At 37.5% G+C, this 19,375-nt stretch overlaps 1 protein-coding gene across 8 annotated transcripts in view; it reads right to left on the bottom strand.

Annotated features, from left to right (window-relative positions):
- The window catches only part of LOC116463473 (Golgi-associated kinase 1B), a 257,534-nt gene that overhangs the window by 18,229 nt on the left and 219,930 nt on the right, over nt 1-19,375 (bottom strand). For all 8 annotated transcript variants that reach the window (XM_058434661.1, XM_058434666.1, XM_058434662.1 and 5 more), the window contains one exon: nt 10,889-11,103. In XM_058434661.1, coding sequence (XP_058290644.1) covers nt 10,889-11,103 — 215 coding nt within the window. The remainder of the gene's footprint in view (nt 1-10,888; nt 11,104-19,375) is intronic.

Genomic DNA, 19,375 nt, shown 5'->3' with positions numbered 1-19,375 from the left:
CCGCCAATTAAGCATGCTACTCAATACTGACAACTAATCCCAGACTTTCTTTGCTACCTGAAGCCAAGACAACATCCAGCTACATCATCTCTCACTGTTTGCTAGAAAACAAATGTGAAACTATTTCATTCGTTTGCTTGAACTTACCAATAACTACATGGCTAGAGGTCATTTAGTTTGGCAGTATTCTGATTCAGCAAAACAATAAAACCAACCCAAACTATTCGAAATCCCAATGTCCAGGACCCTGGCGCACTATGTCTCTTGCTGTCATAGCACCTGACTGTGAGTGTGTTTCCTTACTCGCCTCTGACAGCTGGCAGCAAGACCCTTGACCATCAAGCAGGAGAAAAATCCTCATCATCTATCAAGGGGGCCATAGTTGGAAACTTTCTTTGTTATGCACATAGGATGTTCCTGCAGAAACAAAGATCTTTCCATGAACAGTAGTAAGTTCCCTCTTGTTTCAACAATGATTGGTTGGAATTTTTATTCTTACTTTTATCACACCATTAAGTGGGGAAAAGAAATGCACAGAATCAAAAATAGGAGAAAGTAGGACAAAGATGAACACCTCTTAATCTAATTCATTAGATTCAGGAAATAATTCTTTAGAAGTCAGGTAAGAATTAGGAGGACAGAGTTAAGTTAAAAGAGACAAATCTAGGAGGTAAGGCATACCAACTCATATTCTTGTTGTCTGCTGAATTTATGAATATAAGTTTATTGCAGCCATCTGAGAGAAAATCACCTTTAGGGAACAGGATATTTCTGTAAGCACCATTTCTCCCATTCAGTGAACTTTTTCATACCTTCAACCCTTTGCTAAAATTCCTCTCTCTTATAAACTCTCTTCCCGTCTCTTACACTCACCTAATTTCTGCAGGTTTTTCCATTTCTGGATTACATATCACATTTTCTGTCTATGCTCTTGAAATTTCTTTCTATAAAATATTACTCTTAATTATGACACCTGCTATATTCTGCTGTGATCATCTGTCTCTTCTACCAGATTGTATAACTCTTGAGGGCTGGGAAATAGTCTCATTCATCTTTTATTACCAGCACTAAACCTACTCAGTGTCTGGAGCAGATAAGAGCTCAGAAAAGTCTGTTACGATCAAGTGAAAAGAAATATATGCAGCCTTTTTTTGATGGTAGAAAAAATATCTCCCAAGACATATCTTTGTTGGTCCACCTCTATGTTAACACCCATTAATTTATCATTAAATAAACAGTTATTCTTAGAAAATGTAAGTATATGAAGAACACCATCAAACAGTGAAAATATTAAATTTTTTTACTTGTTTGATTCTTTTATTTTCTAAACTTCTAATTCTCTTCTTTTAACAAAACTAAATATACATGTATTGTGAGAACACTTTATATCTTTCACTTTCAACATTGTTAATCTGATACTTTGGACTTACTATTTTAATATAACTAGTTTTTTTTTTTTTTCAATAAACCATGCCCTGAGTAAGTGTGACATTTCCAGACACTCTGCTGTTAATAGAATTGTTACAAAGTTGAAAAAGACAGGGACTTGCCCTTGAGAAATTTACAGTTTGTCAAGACAGACTAGTAAAAAATAATTAAAACTTAATAGGCGAAGGCCTATAATATAAGTATGAAAGTCCAGATGAAATTATTTGGGAATGGCTTATAATTTAATAAATAAAAATAATGATAATATAATACAGTTTATTTAATTCTTACTTATTTCTACTCTTATGTCTGGATGATCAGTTGCTTAATTCATAAGCAATACTTATTGAGTGCCTACCATGTACTAGGCATCATTCTAAATGCTTTATGTATATAAAAATATTTAATCATCTCAATAGCTCTCTATATATGCACCATTATTATTCCTATTTTACAGATGAGGACACCATTGCAGAGAGAGGTTCAAGCAACTTCTTGAGGTTAAATCAGTAGTAGCAGAAATGGGACTGAAATGTAGCTGACTGCAGAGTCCCAGTTCCTAACATAATACAATACAGTGATACAATACAGTGTCTCTTTGGTCAAAAAGCAAGTTTTCTACCTCCTGAATGTGTTCCTGTTATTTTATATAATCTTTTGAGAGAAGTTTGACCAAATCTTGGAGACTCAAACATTCTCTAGAATACTTCTCTTTGTCATCCTAATGGAGGTGAATTTTTGTCTAGGCAGTTTATACCCCCACGCTTCAAGAATAAAAGATTATTTGTGCTTCTCTCACATTTTACAGACCCAGTAAAATGGCATAGCCTTTGTGAATGTAGATTTGTTAAATGGGTGAAACAAAATGAATGCTGTGTACAGAAAATTAACAACTGGGTTCTGTATTCCCTTGCTCTTGCTCTGGCATCATAGAGCAAGTGATTTTAGATTGCTTCAGGCATAACTTTTCTAAGATTGTTCACAAATATCCATCCAATACATTCCTAAATACCATTTAAATGAAGCATTTATTCTGATTTAAAATAAAATTGTCAGTGTAATTGATGAGAAAGAGTGTATAGATAATAATGACTATTTACTATGGCATTCATGAAAAATGGCCTAAGTTTGTCCATTTATTTATTTATTCAATACACTTTTTTGATTGATATGTTCTATAAGCATCTGATGGCCAGGCACGGTGACTCATGCCTGTAATCCCAACACTTTGAGAGGACGAAGCAAGAACATCACTTGAGCTCCGGAGTTTAAGACCAGCCTGGGCCACATAGTGAGACTCTGTCTCTATTGAAAATCAAAAAATTAGCCAGGCATGGTGGCGCATACCCATAGTCCCAACTACTCAGGAGGCTGAGGCAAGATGATCACTTGAGCTAGGAGACTGAGGCTGCAGTGAGCTATGATCATGTCAACACACTCCAGCCTAGGCAACAGAGCAAGATCTGTCTCAAAAAAAAAAAAATTAAATTTAAATTAAAAACAACTTGTATGATGGTGAATACAGGAAGTAAAAGAATCAAGATATGATTTTATTAAAAACAAGCAAAACTCCTCTGGAGTAAGATCTACTGTAAGCCAAGTCAAAAGAAAAACAACAAAGTAAGAAAAATTATTTAAGACATAGGATGGACAAAGGTTAATTTTCATGATATACAAAAACTTTTTATCAATCAATAAGAAAAAGCTACAGAATACAATAAAAAAGCACAATGATTTGAATGAGCAATTCACAGAAAGTAAAATATAAATAATCAATAAATATTTGAAAATAGAGGCTGGGTATGGTGGCTCACGCCCAGCATTTTGGGAGGCCAAGGCAGGTGGATTGCTTGAGCCCAGGAGTTTGAAACCAGACTGGGCACAATGATGAGACCTGTCTCTAAAAATAATTTTTGAATTTTTTAAAAAGTGTGGTGGCATGTGCCTGTTGTCCTAGCTACTCAGGAGGCTGAGGTGGAAGGATCACTTGAGCCCAAGAGTCTGAGGTTGCAGTGAGTTATGATCACATCACTGCACTCCAGCCTGGGGAACAGAGCGAGACCCTGTCTCTATTTTAAAAAAGGGAAAGAAAATATAATATCCTCAATATCACTCAAAATGAAAAACTGAAAAATATAAATAACACCCCATCACCATCTACAAGATTAGCAAAAATATTAATTTACTTTCCACTTCCCACAGTTGGTAAGAGAAAAGGAAAGAGGTACTTTCATACCTTACTATTGAAATTGTAAAATGCTGCAACATCTACAAGAAATTGGCCTCTTACCTTTTGCACTGTGGGAAATAAATAAATATTGAATGAACAAAATATGGAAGTCCATTCTCTCAATTGCTATCCCTGTATATATAATTTGACAAATAGTATGACTTTTGTAAATACTAACCAAATTAACTTCTAATAATGAGATTAACTTCTGATTTTAGCTTTGTGCTTTAGCCATAGCTAAAATCAGGAGCTCCAATCCTGGTGTTATAATTTGAATAAGTTCTAGTAAAGTCTTGCAGAGACCTCAACCTTATGGAGCATCAAAAAAGAGAAAGGCCCTCCCACCCCAGGCAGAAGGAGCAACAGATTTGAAATATTTATTTTTGTTGAAAACTCCTAATAGTGATTTCACATATTCTTATTCGTCCTAAAGACCACAGACAATAGGCACGATAATGATTAAAGCTGCTGATGCACTCAGAAGAAGACTGGGGATCAGCTGGAATTTGTTCTTGTTCAGTCAGGAACATGTATGAACAGTAGAAAGTTACAAAGTAAACACACATCTTGGAGAAACATCTCTCTTCCTCTATGTTGAATCATATCTCTTAGAGGCAGCAAGCATTACTACTCCGCTCAAAGAACTCTCTGCTTCAAATGGTATATTTAGAATGCCCTGAATGTTATAAGAACGGTACCAATCTTACATTTTTACTCATGCTTTTCCCTATCCTCTCAATCATTGACAGCCTACAATCCTACGCAAACTCTTCCTCCACTATTTTATGGCAAAGTGCTCTTCTCTTTTGACCTCATAAAAATTAGAACTTACATTATGTCATCCAGCAATCCTTGGTTCTATCATTCATTTCATGCACTATATTTTCTTAACTAAATAGTTTTTAAAAAACTTAGAGTGGGACAGTGAGGATAATCACATTGTACTACTTTGCTACCATTGTGGTTGTTTTCTTCACTATAACACACAATAGATGTTGCATAAATGGAGCTTCCCTCAATAGAAAATAAAATGATAAAAGCAGTAGGGTAGAATGAGATTTAGTTGAGGGGTTCAGAATTAAAATACATGTCACTAGAGAACATAAGAGTTTGTCCTCTATTCACAATAGGTTAGCTCTTAGGATGCTCATCAGCTTCAAACCTCAAGGTCCTTTCTCATAGACTTCACTGCCAGGTTCAAAATTTACTTTCCATTGTCCTTCTGATCATTCTCAGGAACTTCAATATCTCTGCTTACCACTCCCCAAACACTTGACCTCATAGTGAGAACTTTTACCTACTTCACTCTAGGTACCTTCATTCATTCTCCACTTTATTACTATTACATTTTATCATATTGACTTGTTTCATTAACCCAAGGATAACTTGGTAGTAGTTATACAACAATGGCTAAAAATATGGAATCCACCATCAGCCAGATTTGATGATATCTCTGTTTAGGAACTTACTAGCTATGTAACATTGAACAAGTTAGATAATTGTTGAGAGACAATTCTTCATGGCATTTCTGTACATCTTAGATTTTGTTCTGCACGCATTTTTTTTTTTTTTTTAAGACAGAGTCTCACTCTGTCACCCAGGTTGGAGTGCAGTGGCGCGATCTCGGCTCACTGCAAGCTCCGCCTCCCAGGTTCAAGCCATTCTCCTGCCTCAGCCTCCCAAGTAACTGGCACCACAGGCATCCACCACCATTCCTGGCTAATTTTTTGTATTTTTAGTAGAGACAGGGTTTCACCATGTTAGCCAGGATGGTCTCAATCTCCTGACCTCATGATCCGCCCGCCTCAGCCTCCCAAAGTGCTGGGATTACAGGCGTGAGCCACTGCGCTTGGCCTCTGCATGTATTTTTAAGAGTATCAGCACACCAGAGAATATCTCCCTCTGAGATGAAGGGCAGATTTGTTTCCTGACAAAGATAATAAAGATAATGTATCCATCTGAGGCAAATATTGGGCAGCTTAGCTAGCAGCCCCTTAGAGAATGGGGGGTTTCCTAAGCTTAGAGTCTCTCAGCAGTGACATAAACACACTATCTGAAGCATTCACCAAGGCCACTCTATCACCCCAATAGAACTTGAGAGGCAAGGGAGCATAAAACTGATGCCACCTGCTATATCATAAGTAATAAAGTCATTTGTCTCTGACCCAGGAGTCTCATATCTTCTGCTAACGTCTATCAACCTGTGGCAGACCATCTTGTTAGCTTCCAAGTAAAGTAAAATCCCAGACTCTTCATAGTTCTTGATAATAACTTCTCTGTGCTTCAGTATTCCTACCTATAAAATGGAGAAAGGATGCCTACTTCACAGAACTAGTACATTAATAAAATGGAATAATGAGATAATGCATATACAATGCTTAAAACCAGTTACAGCCTCATAGCAGGACTCTTGAACACTCTTTAAGGAGGCAGAACTTGGTGGCTGCTGACCACCTCCTTGCCAAGTCAAATGTCCTACTCCCCAGTTCAGTCCTTGCTGGTGTCTCTGCACCACTGACGTCAGAGATCCTTCTCTTCTCCATCAAAGTTCCTATTTCGTAGACTGTGACTCTGTACTAAACTGGTTTTCTTCCTACATTTTTGTCCTTCTGCAATTTATTCCTCCTACTCACACTCACAAAATAATGAACTAACAAAAGGATAATGTTTTCCAAATGTTCTAAGGCCATCCTAAATTTCCACAAGATACTAGTTAACAATGCAACAACGGAAAAGTTTTTTTTCTAAAATGGGTGAAAGGAAAGGGAGTAATCAGAATAAGGGGGTGGAGAAAGTCCTGAGATATTTATCAAAGGGAGAAAAGAGTCAGAAGAAAACCTTATAAAATGTGAGGAGTCACACAATTATGTAGATGATCAATATTTATTATTCTGTAATGTAGAATCTTCATGAAAAATTTGCAATAAATTTAATTGGAAAGAAAATAAGGAAAATAAGTTACATGGCCAACTGACCATTGAAACACAGTGTGGAATGTTGGAAAGAAGACACTTTTACCATCAACAGATCCCAACAAATCCCAGCTCCAGCCTTCAGTGGTTGTAAGAACTTGAGTGAGATACTTAACCTCATCAAACCTCAGTTTACTCACCTCCCCAATGGGGTAAGACTATTCCTCATAGCTCAATAAATGGTAGCTATGATGAGTATGATTATTGCAGGATGATGTGAACCAAAAATAAAATTCTAAGCCCTCAACCAACTGCATTGACCTCTAAACCTGGGGCAATCTACAACCAATACCACAGCAATAGAAAAGATCATTCAAGGCCACTATAAACACCTTTACGCACACAAACTACAAAACCTAGAGGAGATGGACAAATTCCTGGATATATACAACCCTCCTAGATTAAACTAGGAAGAAATACAAACTCTGAACAGACCAATAACAAGCAGTAGTATTCAAACAGTAATTGTGATGGTTAATATTGAATGTCAACTTGATTGGATTGAAAAATGCAAAGTATTGTTCCTGAGTGTGTCTGTGAGGGTGTTGCCAAAGAGATTAACATTTGAGTCAGTGGACTGGGAGAGGCAGACCCACCCCCAATCTGGGTGGGCACCATCTAATTAGCTGCCAGCGTGGCTAGAATAAAGCAGGCAGAAAAGGTGGAAGGAGCTGACTTGCTGAATCTTCCAGCCTTCATCTTTCTCCCATGCCGGATGGTTCCTGCCCTCAAATATCAGATTCCAAGATCTTCAGCTTTTGGACTCTTGGACTTACACCAGTGGTTTGCCAGGGTCTCTCAGGCCTTTGGCCACAGACTGAAGGCTGCACTGTCGACTTCTCTGCTTTTGAGATTTGGGGACTTGGACTGGCTTCCTTGTTCCTCAGCTTGCAGATGGCCTATTGTGGGACTTCACCTTGTGATTGTGTGAATCAATACTCCTTAATAAACTGTTCATATATACATCAAACCTATTAGTTCTGTCCCTCTAGAGAACCCTAACTAATACAGTAATTAAAAAATTGCTAACAAAAAAGTCCAGGACCAGATGGATTCACAGCTGAATTCTACCAGACATTCAAAGAAGAATTGGCACCAATCCTATGACACTATTCCACTATAAGATAGGGAAAGAAGGAATCATCCCTATATCATTCTATGAAGCCAGTATCACCCCAATAGGAAAACCAGGAAAGGACACAACAGAAAAAAAGAGGGAACTACAGACCAATATCCCTGATGAGCAAAGATGCAAAAATCCTCAGCAAAATACTAGCTAAACCAATCCAGCATACCAAAAAGATAATCCACCATGATCAAGTGGTTTCATACCAGGGATACAAGGATGGTTTAACATATGCAAGCAAGTCAATAAATGCGATACACCACATAAACAGAATTAAAAACAAAAACCACATGATTATCTCAACAGATGCAGAAAAATCATTTCACAAAATCCAGCATCCATTTATGATTAAAACCCACAGCAAAACTGGCATAGAAGGGACATACCTTAAGGTAATAAAAGCCATCTATGATAAACCCACAGCCAACATTATACTGAATGGGGAAAAGTTAAAAACATTCCCCCTGAAAACTGGAACAAGACAAAGATCCCATTTTCCCCACTTCTATTCAACGTAATACTGGAAATCCTAGCCAGAGCAATCAGAAAAGAGAAAGAAATAAAGGACATCCAAATCAGTAAAGAGGAAGTCAAACTGTCACTGTTCACTGATTATATAATTGTATACCTAGAAAACTCTAAAGACTCCTCCAAAAAACTTCTAGAACTGATAAATGAATTCAGTAAAGCTTTGGGATACAAAATTAATGTACACAAATCAGTAGCTCTGCTATACACCAACAGCAACCAAGCTGAGAATCAAATCAAGAATTTAACCCTTTTTACAATAGCTGCAAAAAATAAAATAAAATACTTAGGAATATGCTTAACCAAGTAGGTAAAAGATCTTTACAAGGAAAACTACAAAACAGTGCTGAAAGAAATCATAGGTGACACAAACCAATGGTAACACATCTGATGTGTGTTTGGATGAGTAGACTTAATATTGTGAAAATGACCATCCTGCTAAAAGCAATCTACAAATTCAATGCAATTCCCATCAAAATACCACCATAATTCTTCACAGAACTAGAAAAAAGACTCCTAAAATTCATAGAACCAAAACAGAGTCCACACAGTCAAAGCAGGACTAAGCAAAAAGAACAAATCTGGAGCCATCACATTACCTGACTTCAAACTGTACTATAAGGCTATAGTCACCAAAACAATATGATACTGGTATAAAAACAGGCACATAGACCAATGGAACAGAATAGAGGACCCAGAAATAAAGTCAAATACTTACAGCCAAGTGATCTTCAACAAAGCAAACAAAAACATAAAGTGGGTAAAGGACACCCTATTCAACAAATGATGTTGGGATAATTGGCAAGCCACATGTAGAAGAATGAAACTGTATCCTCATCTCTTGCCTTATACAAAAATCAACTCAAGATGGATGAAAGCCTTAAATATAAAATCTGAAACCATAAAAATTCCAGAAGATAACATCTGAAAAACCTTTCTGGACATCAGCTTAGGCAAAGGCTTCAGGACCAAGAACCCAAAAGCAAATTGCAACAACAACAACAAAAAAGATAAATAGATGGAACTTAATTAAATTAAAAGGCTTCTGCATAGCAAAAGAAATAATCAGCAGAGTAAACTGACAACCCACAGAGTGGGAGAAAATCTTTGCAAACTATGCATGACAAAGGACTAATATCCAGAATCTACAAGGAACTCAAACAAATCAGCAAGAAAAAAAAAAAAAAGAAACCATCCCATCAAAAAGTGGGTCAAGGACAAGAATAGATAATTCTCTTAAGATATACAAATGGTCAACAAACATATGAAAAAATGCTCAACATCATTAATGATCAGGGAAATACAAGTCAAAACCACAATGTGATACCACCTTACTCCTGCAAGAATGGCCATAATACAAAATAATAGATGTTGGTGTGGATGTGGTGAAAAGGGAACACGTTTGCACTGCTGGTGGGAATGTAAACTAGTACAACCACTATGGGAAACAGTGTGAAGATTCCTGAAAGAACTAAAAGTAGATCTACCATTTGATCCAGCAATCCCACTACTGGGTATCTACCCAGAGGAAAAGAAGTCATGATACAAAAAAGACACTTGCACACGCATGTTTATAGCAGCACAATTTGCAATTGCAAAAATATGCAACCAGACCAAATGCCCATCAATCAAGTGGATAAAGAAAATGTGGTATATATATATACCATAGAATACTACGACACATAAAGAGGTATGAAATAATGGCATTTGCAGCAACCTGGATAAAATTGGAGACCATTATTCTAAGTGAAGGAACTCAGGAATGGAAAACCAAACATCATATGTTCTCACTCATAAGTGGAAGCTAAGCTATGAGGATGCAAAGGCATAAGAATTATACAATGGACTTTGGGGCTTCAGGGGAAAGAATGGGAGGAGAGTGAGGGATAAAAGACTACACACTGGGTACAGTGTACACTGATCAGTTGATGGGTACACCAAAACCTCAGAAATCACCACTAAATAATGTACCCATGTAACAAAACACCACCTGTCCCCCCAAAACCTATTGAAATTTAAAAAAATCAAAATTAAAAAATAAAAGTAAACCTGAATACTAGTTCAGGCCATGATGGGAATGGGTGGTTGGGCATGCCGCCTTATACACTCTTCCCTTTGGAATTCAGGCACAGTTGACCGGCATTAACATTAAAACAGAACTTAAGACCGACAAAACAGACTCTCTTTGTAGCAATAAGATACCAGCATGACAGACAGTGGGCCCTGAAAGAAATCAAAGTATTTTACCCCAAGATGTATTTCTTTGATATATTTTGAAATGGCCCTGCCAAGCTGTCCTTTGTGCAGAAAATCTACATTCTGTAGAGAATCCCCTTCCCTTTCCAGATCTTTTTCCTGGTCCAGGAGAGATTAAGAGTCTGCCACCTCTTTGAGTCTGACAAGAACTTCTATCTGAAGCCTGCTACCTGGAGGCCTCATCTACATTTGGCCGTTAGGGCCAAAACCACAATTACTTTTGCACCAAGCTAATAGAAGTCATCACCAGCTTCATAAAAACTCCAGGTGCTGAATATTCCTTAGTGTCAGGCTAATATAACTTAGTGCCAGTCTTAGACAACTGTTTGCTTGATTTGATAAACTTACCTGTAACAAAAAATCAAAAAGTGCCATCTTGGACCACTCATGATGATGTATTTCAGTACAACCCGATTCAGGCTTGGGTACTCGGCCATTCTGCCAGCATTTCTTTTTCAGCAACTGCTGATAAGTTCCCCAGGTGAGCTTAACAGAAGAATGGGTGTCATTACTTGCTGGAGATAAAGATGCATCCCAGAGAATGATGGGGCATGGGCGGCCATCTATGGAATCAGAAAAACAAACACACTTTCAGCACACTATTGACTCAGGGTGTGTCTTTGAGCAAGTCATTCACTCTTTCACAGTCTCACGCTCACCTATCAAACGTGAGAGTATAATTTGACAATATTTTATGATCCCTTTGTCTTCTGAAGTTTTAATACTTTCATACCTCAATGCTTCCTGTTTGAAGTCTCATAAAGCAGAAAGTTATTGTTAGACAATGAAAAAAATTTTAAACAAGATACTTTATAGATGTGGCAGGAATAGGCTACTAAGCACGAATAACAACGTCCTATGGTTAATGTGGTTTTATTCCACATCTAAAAGCAGCCACCACAAAAAGGGAAAGAATCCAGACATTTATAATTGTCTATTCAATGTCTGAGTGGAGCTGCTCTTTATTTGTAATAACAACTGTCTGATTTTCTGAGGCCACATTATGATGTCAGGAAGAAAAAGAATTTTTAGAAGTCGCAAATTTGAAAGTGAAATTGTATGGTTCACACCAATCACTATAATCTCCAAAGACGGAAAAAAAAGAGGCAAGAGGTTTTTTTCTTTCCTGACAGAAACTGTGCAAGCACAACAGTGCTCTTGGTAAGGGATCATTTATTCACACACAACCTCAACAAAGTGCATTTAAGCAAATGTCAGTTCTTTAACTGCATGTTCACAGATGATCTTTTTTAACTTGTCCCTCAATTTGTTTTGTCTCACTCTTGGAAGTTTAGAAATGCAATTTCTTTCATTGCTAAACTTTACAAAGAATTATGGGCCCCAGTGAAATAATCATAAACAAGGAAGACCATGATCCAGACACATTAAATAACACTTCAAGCTTAAAACCAATAACATCATTCCCAAGCCCCCATTTCTGCCCAGTAAAGTCACAAAGAGATGGTGTGGAGCAGCTTTGCTTATAACTCAAAAATCAGAATGATGCGCCTGATAAAAACAACTAAATTACAAAGATCCAATAAAGCCCACTTAACTCATTCTTAACAGGCCTGAACAACAGAGGCCTCTGAAATTACAACTGGAATGTTCAGACTTGTCACAGGAATTTTTAAAACCTCTCTTAAATAGCCTTGGATGTTCTCAATATATAACTTTATGGCCTATTAGAAACTTTTATTTTGCCACCTTACTGTCTTGCCATCTTGTAGAATTCTTATCTCCAGTCTTTAACACAGGAAACAGTCCTCCTCTCTAACCACTCCTGAGTTTGGTGTTACACTAACCTTAATAGTTTTAATAGCGTTCACTTAAATCATTCTAATCATTTGCATTCCAGTTCTGTTCAAAGAAAAATCTTTCTCCCTTTAGCCTTGCAATGTAGGCCAGGGCATGTGGAAAGTCTATTGGATTATGGAAAATATGCCACAATCATTGATACGAAACTGAGAAGAGTAGAGAAAGAAATGTGAGCTATAACAAAAGAGCTTCATTTGTAGCACTCTCTCTCTCCTTCCAATGTCTTTTTACCTTAGTAAATGATTTGGGGTTCCTGGGGCCTAATTATCTTCTTAGATATCAGATAATTTTAAATGTGTATATCCCAAGTACAATGCCAGTTTATTTTAAAAGAATAAATTCCAGGTAAAAGCAATCCATCATGCTGTGGAAGACAGCACTGGGCCAGGATAACCAAATACAAATAGAAAACACACACATAGCCTCCAAAGGTGTGTACTTCAGACATCTAAAAATAAACACCAAGAAGCTCTTTCTATCAGTGTCTTTGAACCAAAGTTATACACACACAAAGAGCACTTTGCATGCTCAGGGCTAGAAAGTATTCAAAGGAAGTTGAAACCTAACAGTGAACTTCAACACAAATCAACACACGGGTCAGAGGGACAGCAGTTTCCTCAGCAATTCATATAAGGCCTTTGGAGAAATATGGAAACGATCCACATAAACAATTGAAACCTGCTGGACTGTTTTTCTTCCCTTTAGAAACATTTGTTTCTAACTGTAAAACTAATTAAAGGTAAATCCACTCATTTCATGAAATATAGAAAAACATAAAAATGTATAGCTAAGAAAATAAAAATCACCTATAACCTCATCTCCCAGTAATTGGTTCTGTTATTTGTATATTTACCTCCAGTATTTTTCTATCCCTTTCTTTCTCATCTGAATAAGTAAACTGCTTCTAGAATTTTTTTTAAAGAGTATAACTTATGGTTAGAGCTCAGACTCTGGAATCCAACAAACTTCTGGTCACATTATGTCTTCATTTTGTAACGTTAGAGAAGTTATGTAACCTTTTTAAACCTTGTTTTTCTCACCTGTAAAATGAAGCAACATCATACATTCAAAACTGACCTTTTTAGGAAGAAATGAGTTCGTGCATCTAAAATTCCCAGCATGGTGCCTAACATAAACACATGCCCCAGAAAGGTTTTGCTCTGATGATTATTACATATATACATCACATAATCACATAATTCATCAGGCTTCAACTGACCTTTACCATTTCTTGAGCATTTACTGTGCACTAAGCACTGTTCTAGAACCTGAAGCTACATACATAAATAGATAAATGTCAAGTTTTTTGCTTTCATGGAGCTTACACTTCTACCAGGAGAAAGAGGCAAAAATTATGCAAAGAAAAAAAGCTATTTGGGATCATCTTGTACGTAGAGTTTGCCATAATTATTTCACTAAATATTATACTATAAATATTTCTTTTAATTATTTTTAAATAGTACCAATTTAATCGTAATGCAATACTCTAGCCCAGTGATCAGCAAATTTTAGAAAAGGCAGATAGTAAATATTTTAGGTTTTGAGGGCCTAAAATATCACAACTGTTCAACTATGCAACCGTTTAACTCCAATGTAGCCCAAAAGCAGTCATGGACAATATATAAACAAGTGGTTGTAACTATTCCATTAACATTTTATTATGTATGCTGAAACTTAAATTTCATATGAGTCTTAACGGTTATAGCAATATCACTAATCTTTTGATTTTTGTCAATCATTTAAAATTATAGAGACTATTTTTAGTTCACAAAATAAAAAAGGACAGTAGGCCATTTTTGGCCCACAGGCTATACATTAACCCCTAATTTAGTTTATGGGTATACTGTATGTCAGTCACCATTTCTCTATTTTAGATCACCAAATTTTTGGAATGATACATTTTCTATACTAATCATTAAAAAGGCGTTCTCAAACTGCCAAAGAAAGTGTTCGGCTGATAAGTATAATTGGTTTTCAATTAATAGCCTATGTTTTTCTCCCAATCCATCCATTTCCCCTCAGCAAAATATTTTGAATGCCAACTATCGCATAAAGACATTCTTTCCTGCCCTGCTAGAAATCAGTGCACCTCAGGAAAGGGGATTTCCAGAGAACAAGAAGAAAGCATGGTGAGCAGTAAGACAGACTGAGTCACAGATGGCTGTGGTTCATTTCCACATACAGGCCTTCTTACTACATATATGTGTGTGTGGCCCTTGCAGGTAATAATAGTAGTCAGTACAACTCCAGATCTCAGAGCAATGAGTCCTACTGTGAGGAGAACTCTTTTAATATATGGCTTTTGAAAGAATTAAATGAATCTTGATGGATTTGAAGAGATGACAGAAAAATTGCCTCTGAAAACAGGAAACTGGTTGAAGCAACTTACCCTGAAGTGTTTCAGAGATGAGAAGCATTCATCTCTCCACATTCAGGTTTGTCAAAATGATGCAGTACTGGACTCTCTAGAGAAATCTCAACAAGTGAAGAGATAAAATTCTGTCACAGTGGTGAGAAAGCGGGTTTTAAAAGATATGTGGGTGTTCATGTGAATTAAAGGTTATATAGCTGTCCTAAAAAATGAGACTTGCCAGGAAAGCTTCTTTTTTCCTGAAATCTGAATATTTCTGCTGAATTTTGATGCTCTCCCAAGTCATTTTTTATTCAAAAACACAAAGAAGACATTCTTCTGAGAAGACGAACATGAAAATTCACTTAGAATGAGTGCTTTATACAATCTTCTTTGTCTAGATTTATTAAATGCCCTTCACTTTGAGCACTGGCTGAGCGGTTTTGTGGAATTATAGGTGAATGCTAAGCATGTTGGGTGGAGCCATGAATGTCTGTGAGCATTTGTCACTGAGCAAAAATGAGAAGAAAAGTCTTGAGCTCTGAAATCAAAAGTTCTTTCGCTTGCACGGGCCATGTTCCAAGACTCCTTGTGAACCAGATAAAAAGCAAGTGACAGTCCAGCTCAAGTCCTTCATTAAAAACAACTCTATAATAGCCATTGAAGAAAACAAAAGCCAGTCAAACTTGAGTGGCATCTTTGTTATAGGAAGCAAATTCTGTTGGGCCCCATCGCAACTGTCAACAATGCATTGAAGGAAAACTTTAATGTGAAAAGAAATAAACCTCCATAAGGTTTCATGATTTTTAAAAACAGTAGGTGGGGAGGTAGGAGCCTGTAGATTACACAGGCATAGATTTTACATGGCCAAACAAGTCCTGAATCTAGGGACTTGTCCTGGAGCAAATTAAAACCACAATAAGATATGACTTCACCCCTGTTAGAAGGGCTATGATCAAAAAGACAAAAAGATTACAAGTGTTGGTGAGAGTTTGGAGAAAAGGGAACCCTTAGCACTGGTGGTTGGAATGTGCATTAATACAACCATGATGGAAAACAGTATGAAAGTTTCTCAGGAAACTAAAAATAGAATTACCATACTAACCAGTAATCCTAATTCTGGGTATCTATCCAAAGGAATTGAAATCAATATGCCGAAGAGATGTCTGCACTCCCATGTTCACTGCAGCACTATTTATAATAGCCAAGATATGGAAGCAACCCTAGGTGTCCATCATCAGAAAATGGATAAGAAAAATGTGTTTTGTTACATAAACTTAATGGAGTACTATTATTCACCCTTTAAAAAGGGAGAAATCCTGTCATTTGTGACAACATGGATGAACCTGGATGACACTATTTTAAGCAAAATAATACAGGCACTGAAAGACAAATACTGAGCATGACCTCACTTATACATGGAATCCAGAAAAGTTGAACTCAAAAGTAGAGAGTAGAATGGTGACTACCAGAGCCTGAGAGAGGGGGGTTAGATGGGAGGAGGGTTGATCAACAGGTACAAAGTTTCGGTTAGACAGGAGGTATAAGCTTTAGTGATCTATTGCACAGAATGGTGACTATAATAAATAATAATACAATGTATATGTCAAAATTACTAAAAGAATATATTTACAATGTTTCACCCCCAAAAAAACCTATGATTTGAAGAAGCCTAAAAAATAAATTAGTTAAAATTTAAATTAAAAAAAAAGTAAGGTGATGGATTTTTAAATTAGCCTAATTTAATAATTCCACATTGTAAACATATATCAAAGAATCACATTGTGCCCATAAACATATACAAATATTATTTTTCAACTTAAAATTAAATTAAATAATAAAAAAGATAGATCTCTGGGTGATTCAGAATACGTTTCATATATTTATTTATCTAACTGTTTTTCACTTCATAGTTTGTTTTCTCTAGGCCTAACTGAGTTAAAATAATCTCCATACTTCCTCAGGAGTTAGCTAAGTGTGAAGTCAAGGAAGCAGGAAAGGAGAATGTCTTGTGACTTCATTCATCACCAACTACCTAAACAACCTAAATCGCCAGTTCTCCTCTGAAAACAAAGCGTTCTTCTTTGTTCTGACAAATGGGCAGTAACTTCTGCTTTCTAGGTCTGCCCTGAACTTCCGCTGTATAAATGGAAACTCCAAGACTCTTCCTGTCTCAATATTCCACTTTAAAAAACAGGAATCAAATTTGACTTCAGACAGTGGTGATGATGTGGTCACTGTGCCAGACTCTACAATCACATTTTGCAGATGAAATCTTGGTCACATCGGGGTGACTCAGTCCTGGGCGATTTAGCATTTGTTAATCCAGTTAAAGGAGCCATGAATTCCTGACCTCAGTGACCTTCTTACTTCTTACAGTGCAAAGCCCATGACATCACTCCCTTTCTTCAAACCCTTCAGTGACTCCCTATTTTCTTCAAGATAAAGTCCAGGCTCCTTGCAGGACATAAAACACACTCATTCTCCACTTACCACAGCTTAACTCACATCGTACCCCCAAACCCTAATCTGTTGTTTTTCAGAGCTATTTGCAATTTCCTGAATACACTCTGCTTTCACACGTTTTTCATAGTCTATTCTCTCTATACTTTCTGCACCCATCCCATCTCTCACACCACCCACAGTGACTTTTAAGAACCAGTTCTGGCATTACCTCTTCCAAAAGTATTTATAATTTCCCACTCAACCCCCTACACACACATTCTAGGCTAAATTCTCCCTCTTTGTGCCTACAGGGCCTCCTAAAAATATCTCCATTGAGGTTTTTATCACACCTTTTTTGTAAGGTAGGTTTGCTTCACTGTCTCCTGTCTTCCAAGCTGAGAGCTCTGAAGAACAGAGACTACTTCTTAGTCCTCTGGATCTCCAACTTTTGATGCAGTGTCTAGAACAAAGCAAGCACTCAAAAATTCTGAATGCATTTTTTCAGAATCCCCCAATGTTCATGGATAGCTCTTAGAGTCTAAGGAATGGTCCATGGACCCAGAATAAAAATTTGCCTGGCATGACATCCTAGTAAGGTGTAATTTCACTGTCTTCACTCAATATGAATTGGGAAGGATTAGAGAAGCTTGAGACATAGAGACAGGGATGTGCAGAGGTTTTGATGCCCTCATTCTGTCCAGCTTGTGCTCAACTATCCACTCCCATGTATCTCTTATATACTGGGACAATGAAAATAGGGGTGGTGGAAACACTACTGCCTCTCTCCTTCTGACCCCAGATCACTATCATGAGAAGGGGAACAGTTAGGCATCATGGCTACACTCAGGAATCAGGCGACAAGGCAATGGGAAAAGTGGTTGCAATTTGGATGGATGATTAACTGGGAAAGCCCCAGGCTGCAGTCATCGGAGGCTCACAAATGATGTGAAGGGATAGTGGGAGGCAGTACGGCACAGCTTTGAGGAATGAGGCTATGGAGTCCTCTTGACCCATGTCTGTATCCCAGCCCTACTGCACGCTACCTGTAGGCTTTCAGGGAACATATATTATTCTTTCATCCTCAGTTTCCCCTCAGGAAATGTGTACAAGATCATCTGATGCAGGGGACTGTTGTGACATTTAATAAGATAATGGATGCAAATTGCCTAGCACTCCACAAATAAGAGATCTCGTTATTATCCACTATAAGCTCCAAGGTCCTTCTTTAAATGAAAATTTTAGGCGCCCATTTATTCTACTCAAGTAAACATCAATCTAGACAACCCAACTAAGAAAATCTAAAGAAGCATATCACAAAGAGCTACATCAGCTTAGAAATGGCGTGAAAAAGGTAGCATTCAAGAGTGTTAGCTGGGCGCAGTGGCTCATGCCTGTAATCCCAGCACTTTGGGAAACCAAGGCAGGTGGATCACGAGGTCAGGAGTTTGAGACCAGCCTAGCCAACATGGTGAAACCCTGTTTCTACTAAAAATACAAAAATTAGCCGGGCCGTGGTGACAGGCACCTGTAATCCCAGCTACTCAGGAGGCTGAGGCAAGAGAATTGCTTGAACCCAGGAGGCAGAGGTTGCAGTGAGCCGAGATCGCACCACTGCACTCCAGCCTGGACAACAGAGCAAGACTCTGTCTCAGAAAAAAAAAAAAAGTGTTAGTATGCGTTAAGCAATATTATATTTTATACATATTAACTCATTTCATTCTCATGACGGCTCTAAGGTAAGTAATGTTATCATCATTGTTTTTATTATCATTATCCCTATTATGCTAATAAAATATAAAGCACAAAAAGATTAAGTAACTTATCCCAGGTCACCTAGCTAGCAAGTGGCAGAATCAGGATTCACCTGCAAGGAGTCTACATTGCCCGTCCACACCCCCAAACACAAAGCTAGTTAAATTACAAACTGTACCACTTTTCCCTAGTACCTGGGGCAGTGCCTCACACATAAAAATGCCATTGAATTGAATTGATTACAAACACATTGGAACTGTAACAATTCTTTTTTAACTTAGGTAGAAAGAGCTATCTAGCACTCCTGCACCTGTGTAGTCCTTACATCAACTCAGAGACAGCAGCAGATTCACTCCCACTGAAGAGCCCACCTCTTTGAGCTTGGGAAGGTGCTTAGTGAATCCTCACATCGGTGACAGGAAGATTTCCTCCAGAACACTGAACTCACACACGGCCCTCTAGTGTCAGTG

The sequence above is a fragment of the Hylobates moloch genome, unplaced genomic scaffold, assembly GCF_009828535.3.
Source record: "Hylobates moloch isolate HMO894 unplaced genomic scaffold, HMol_V3 SCAFFOLD_38, whole genome shotgun sequence".
Taxonomy (NCBI): Eukaryota; Metazoa; Chordata; class Mammalia; order Primates; family Hylobatidae; genus Hylobates; species Hylobates moloch.
This window is presented reverse-complemented; position numbering and strand designations above follow the sequence as displayed.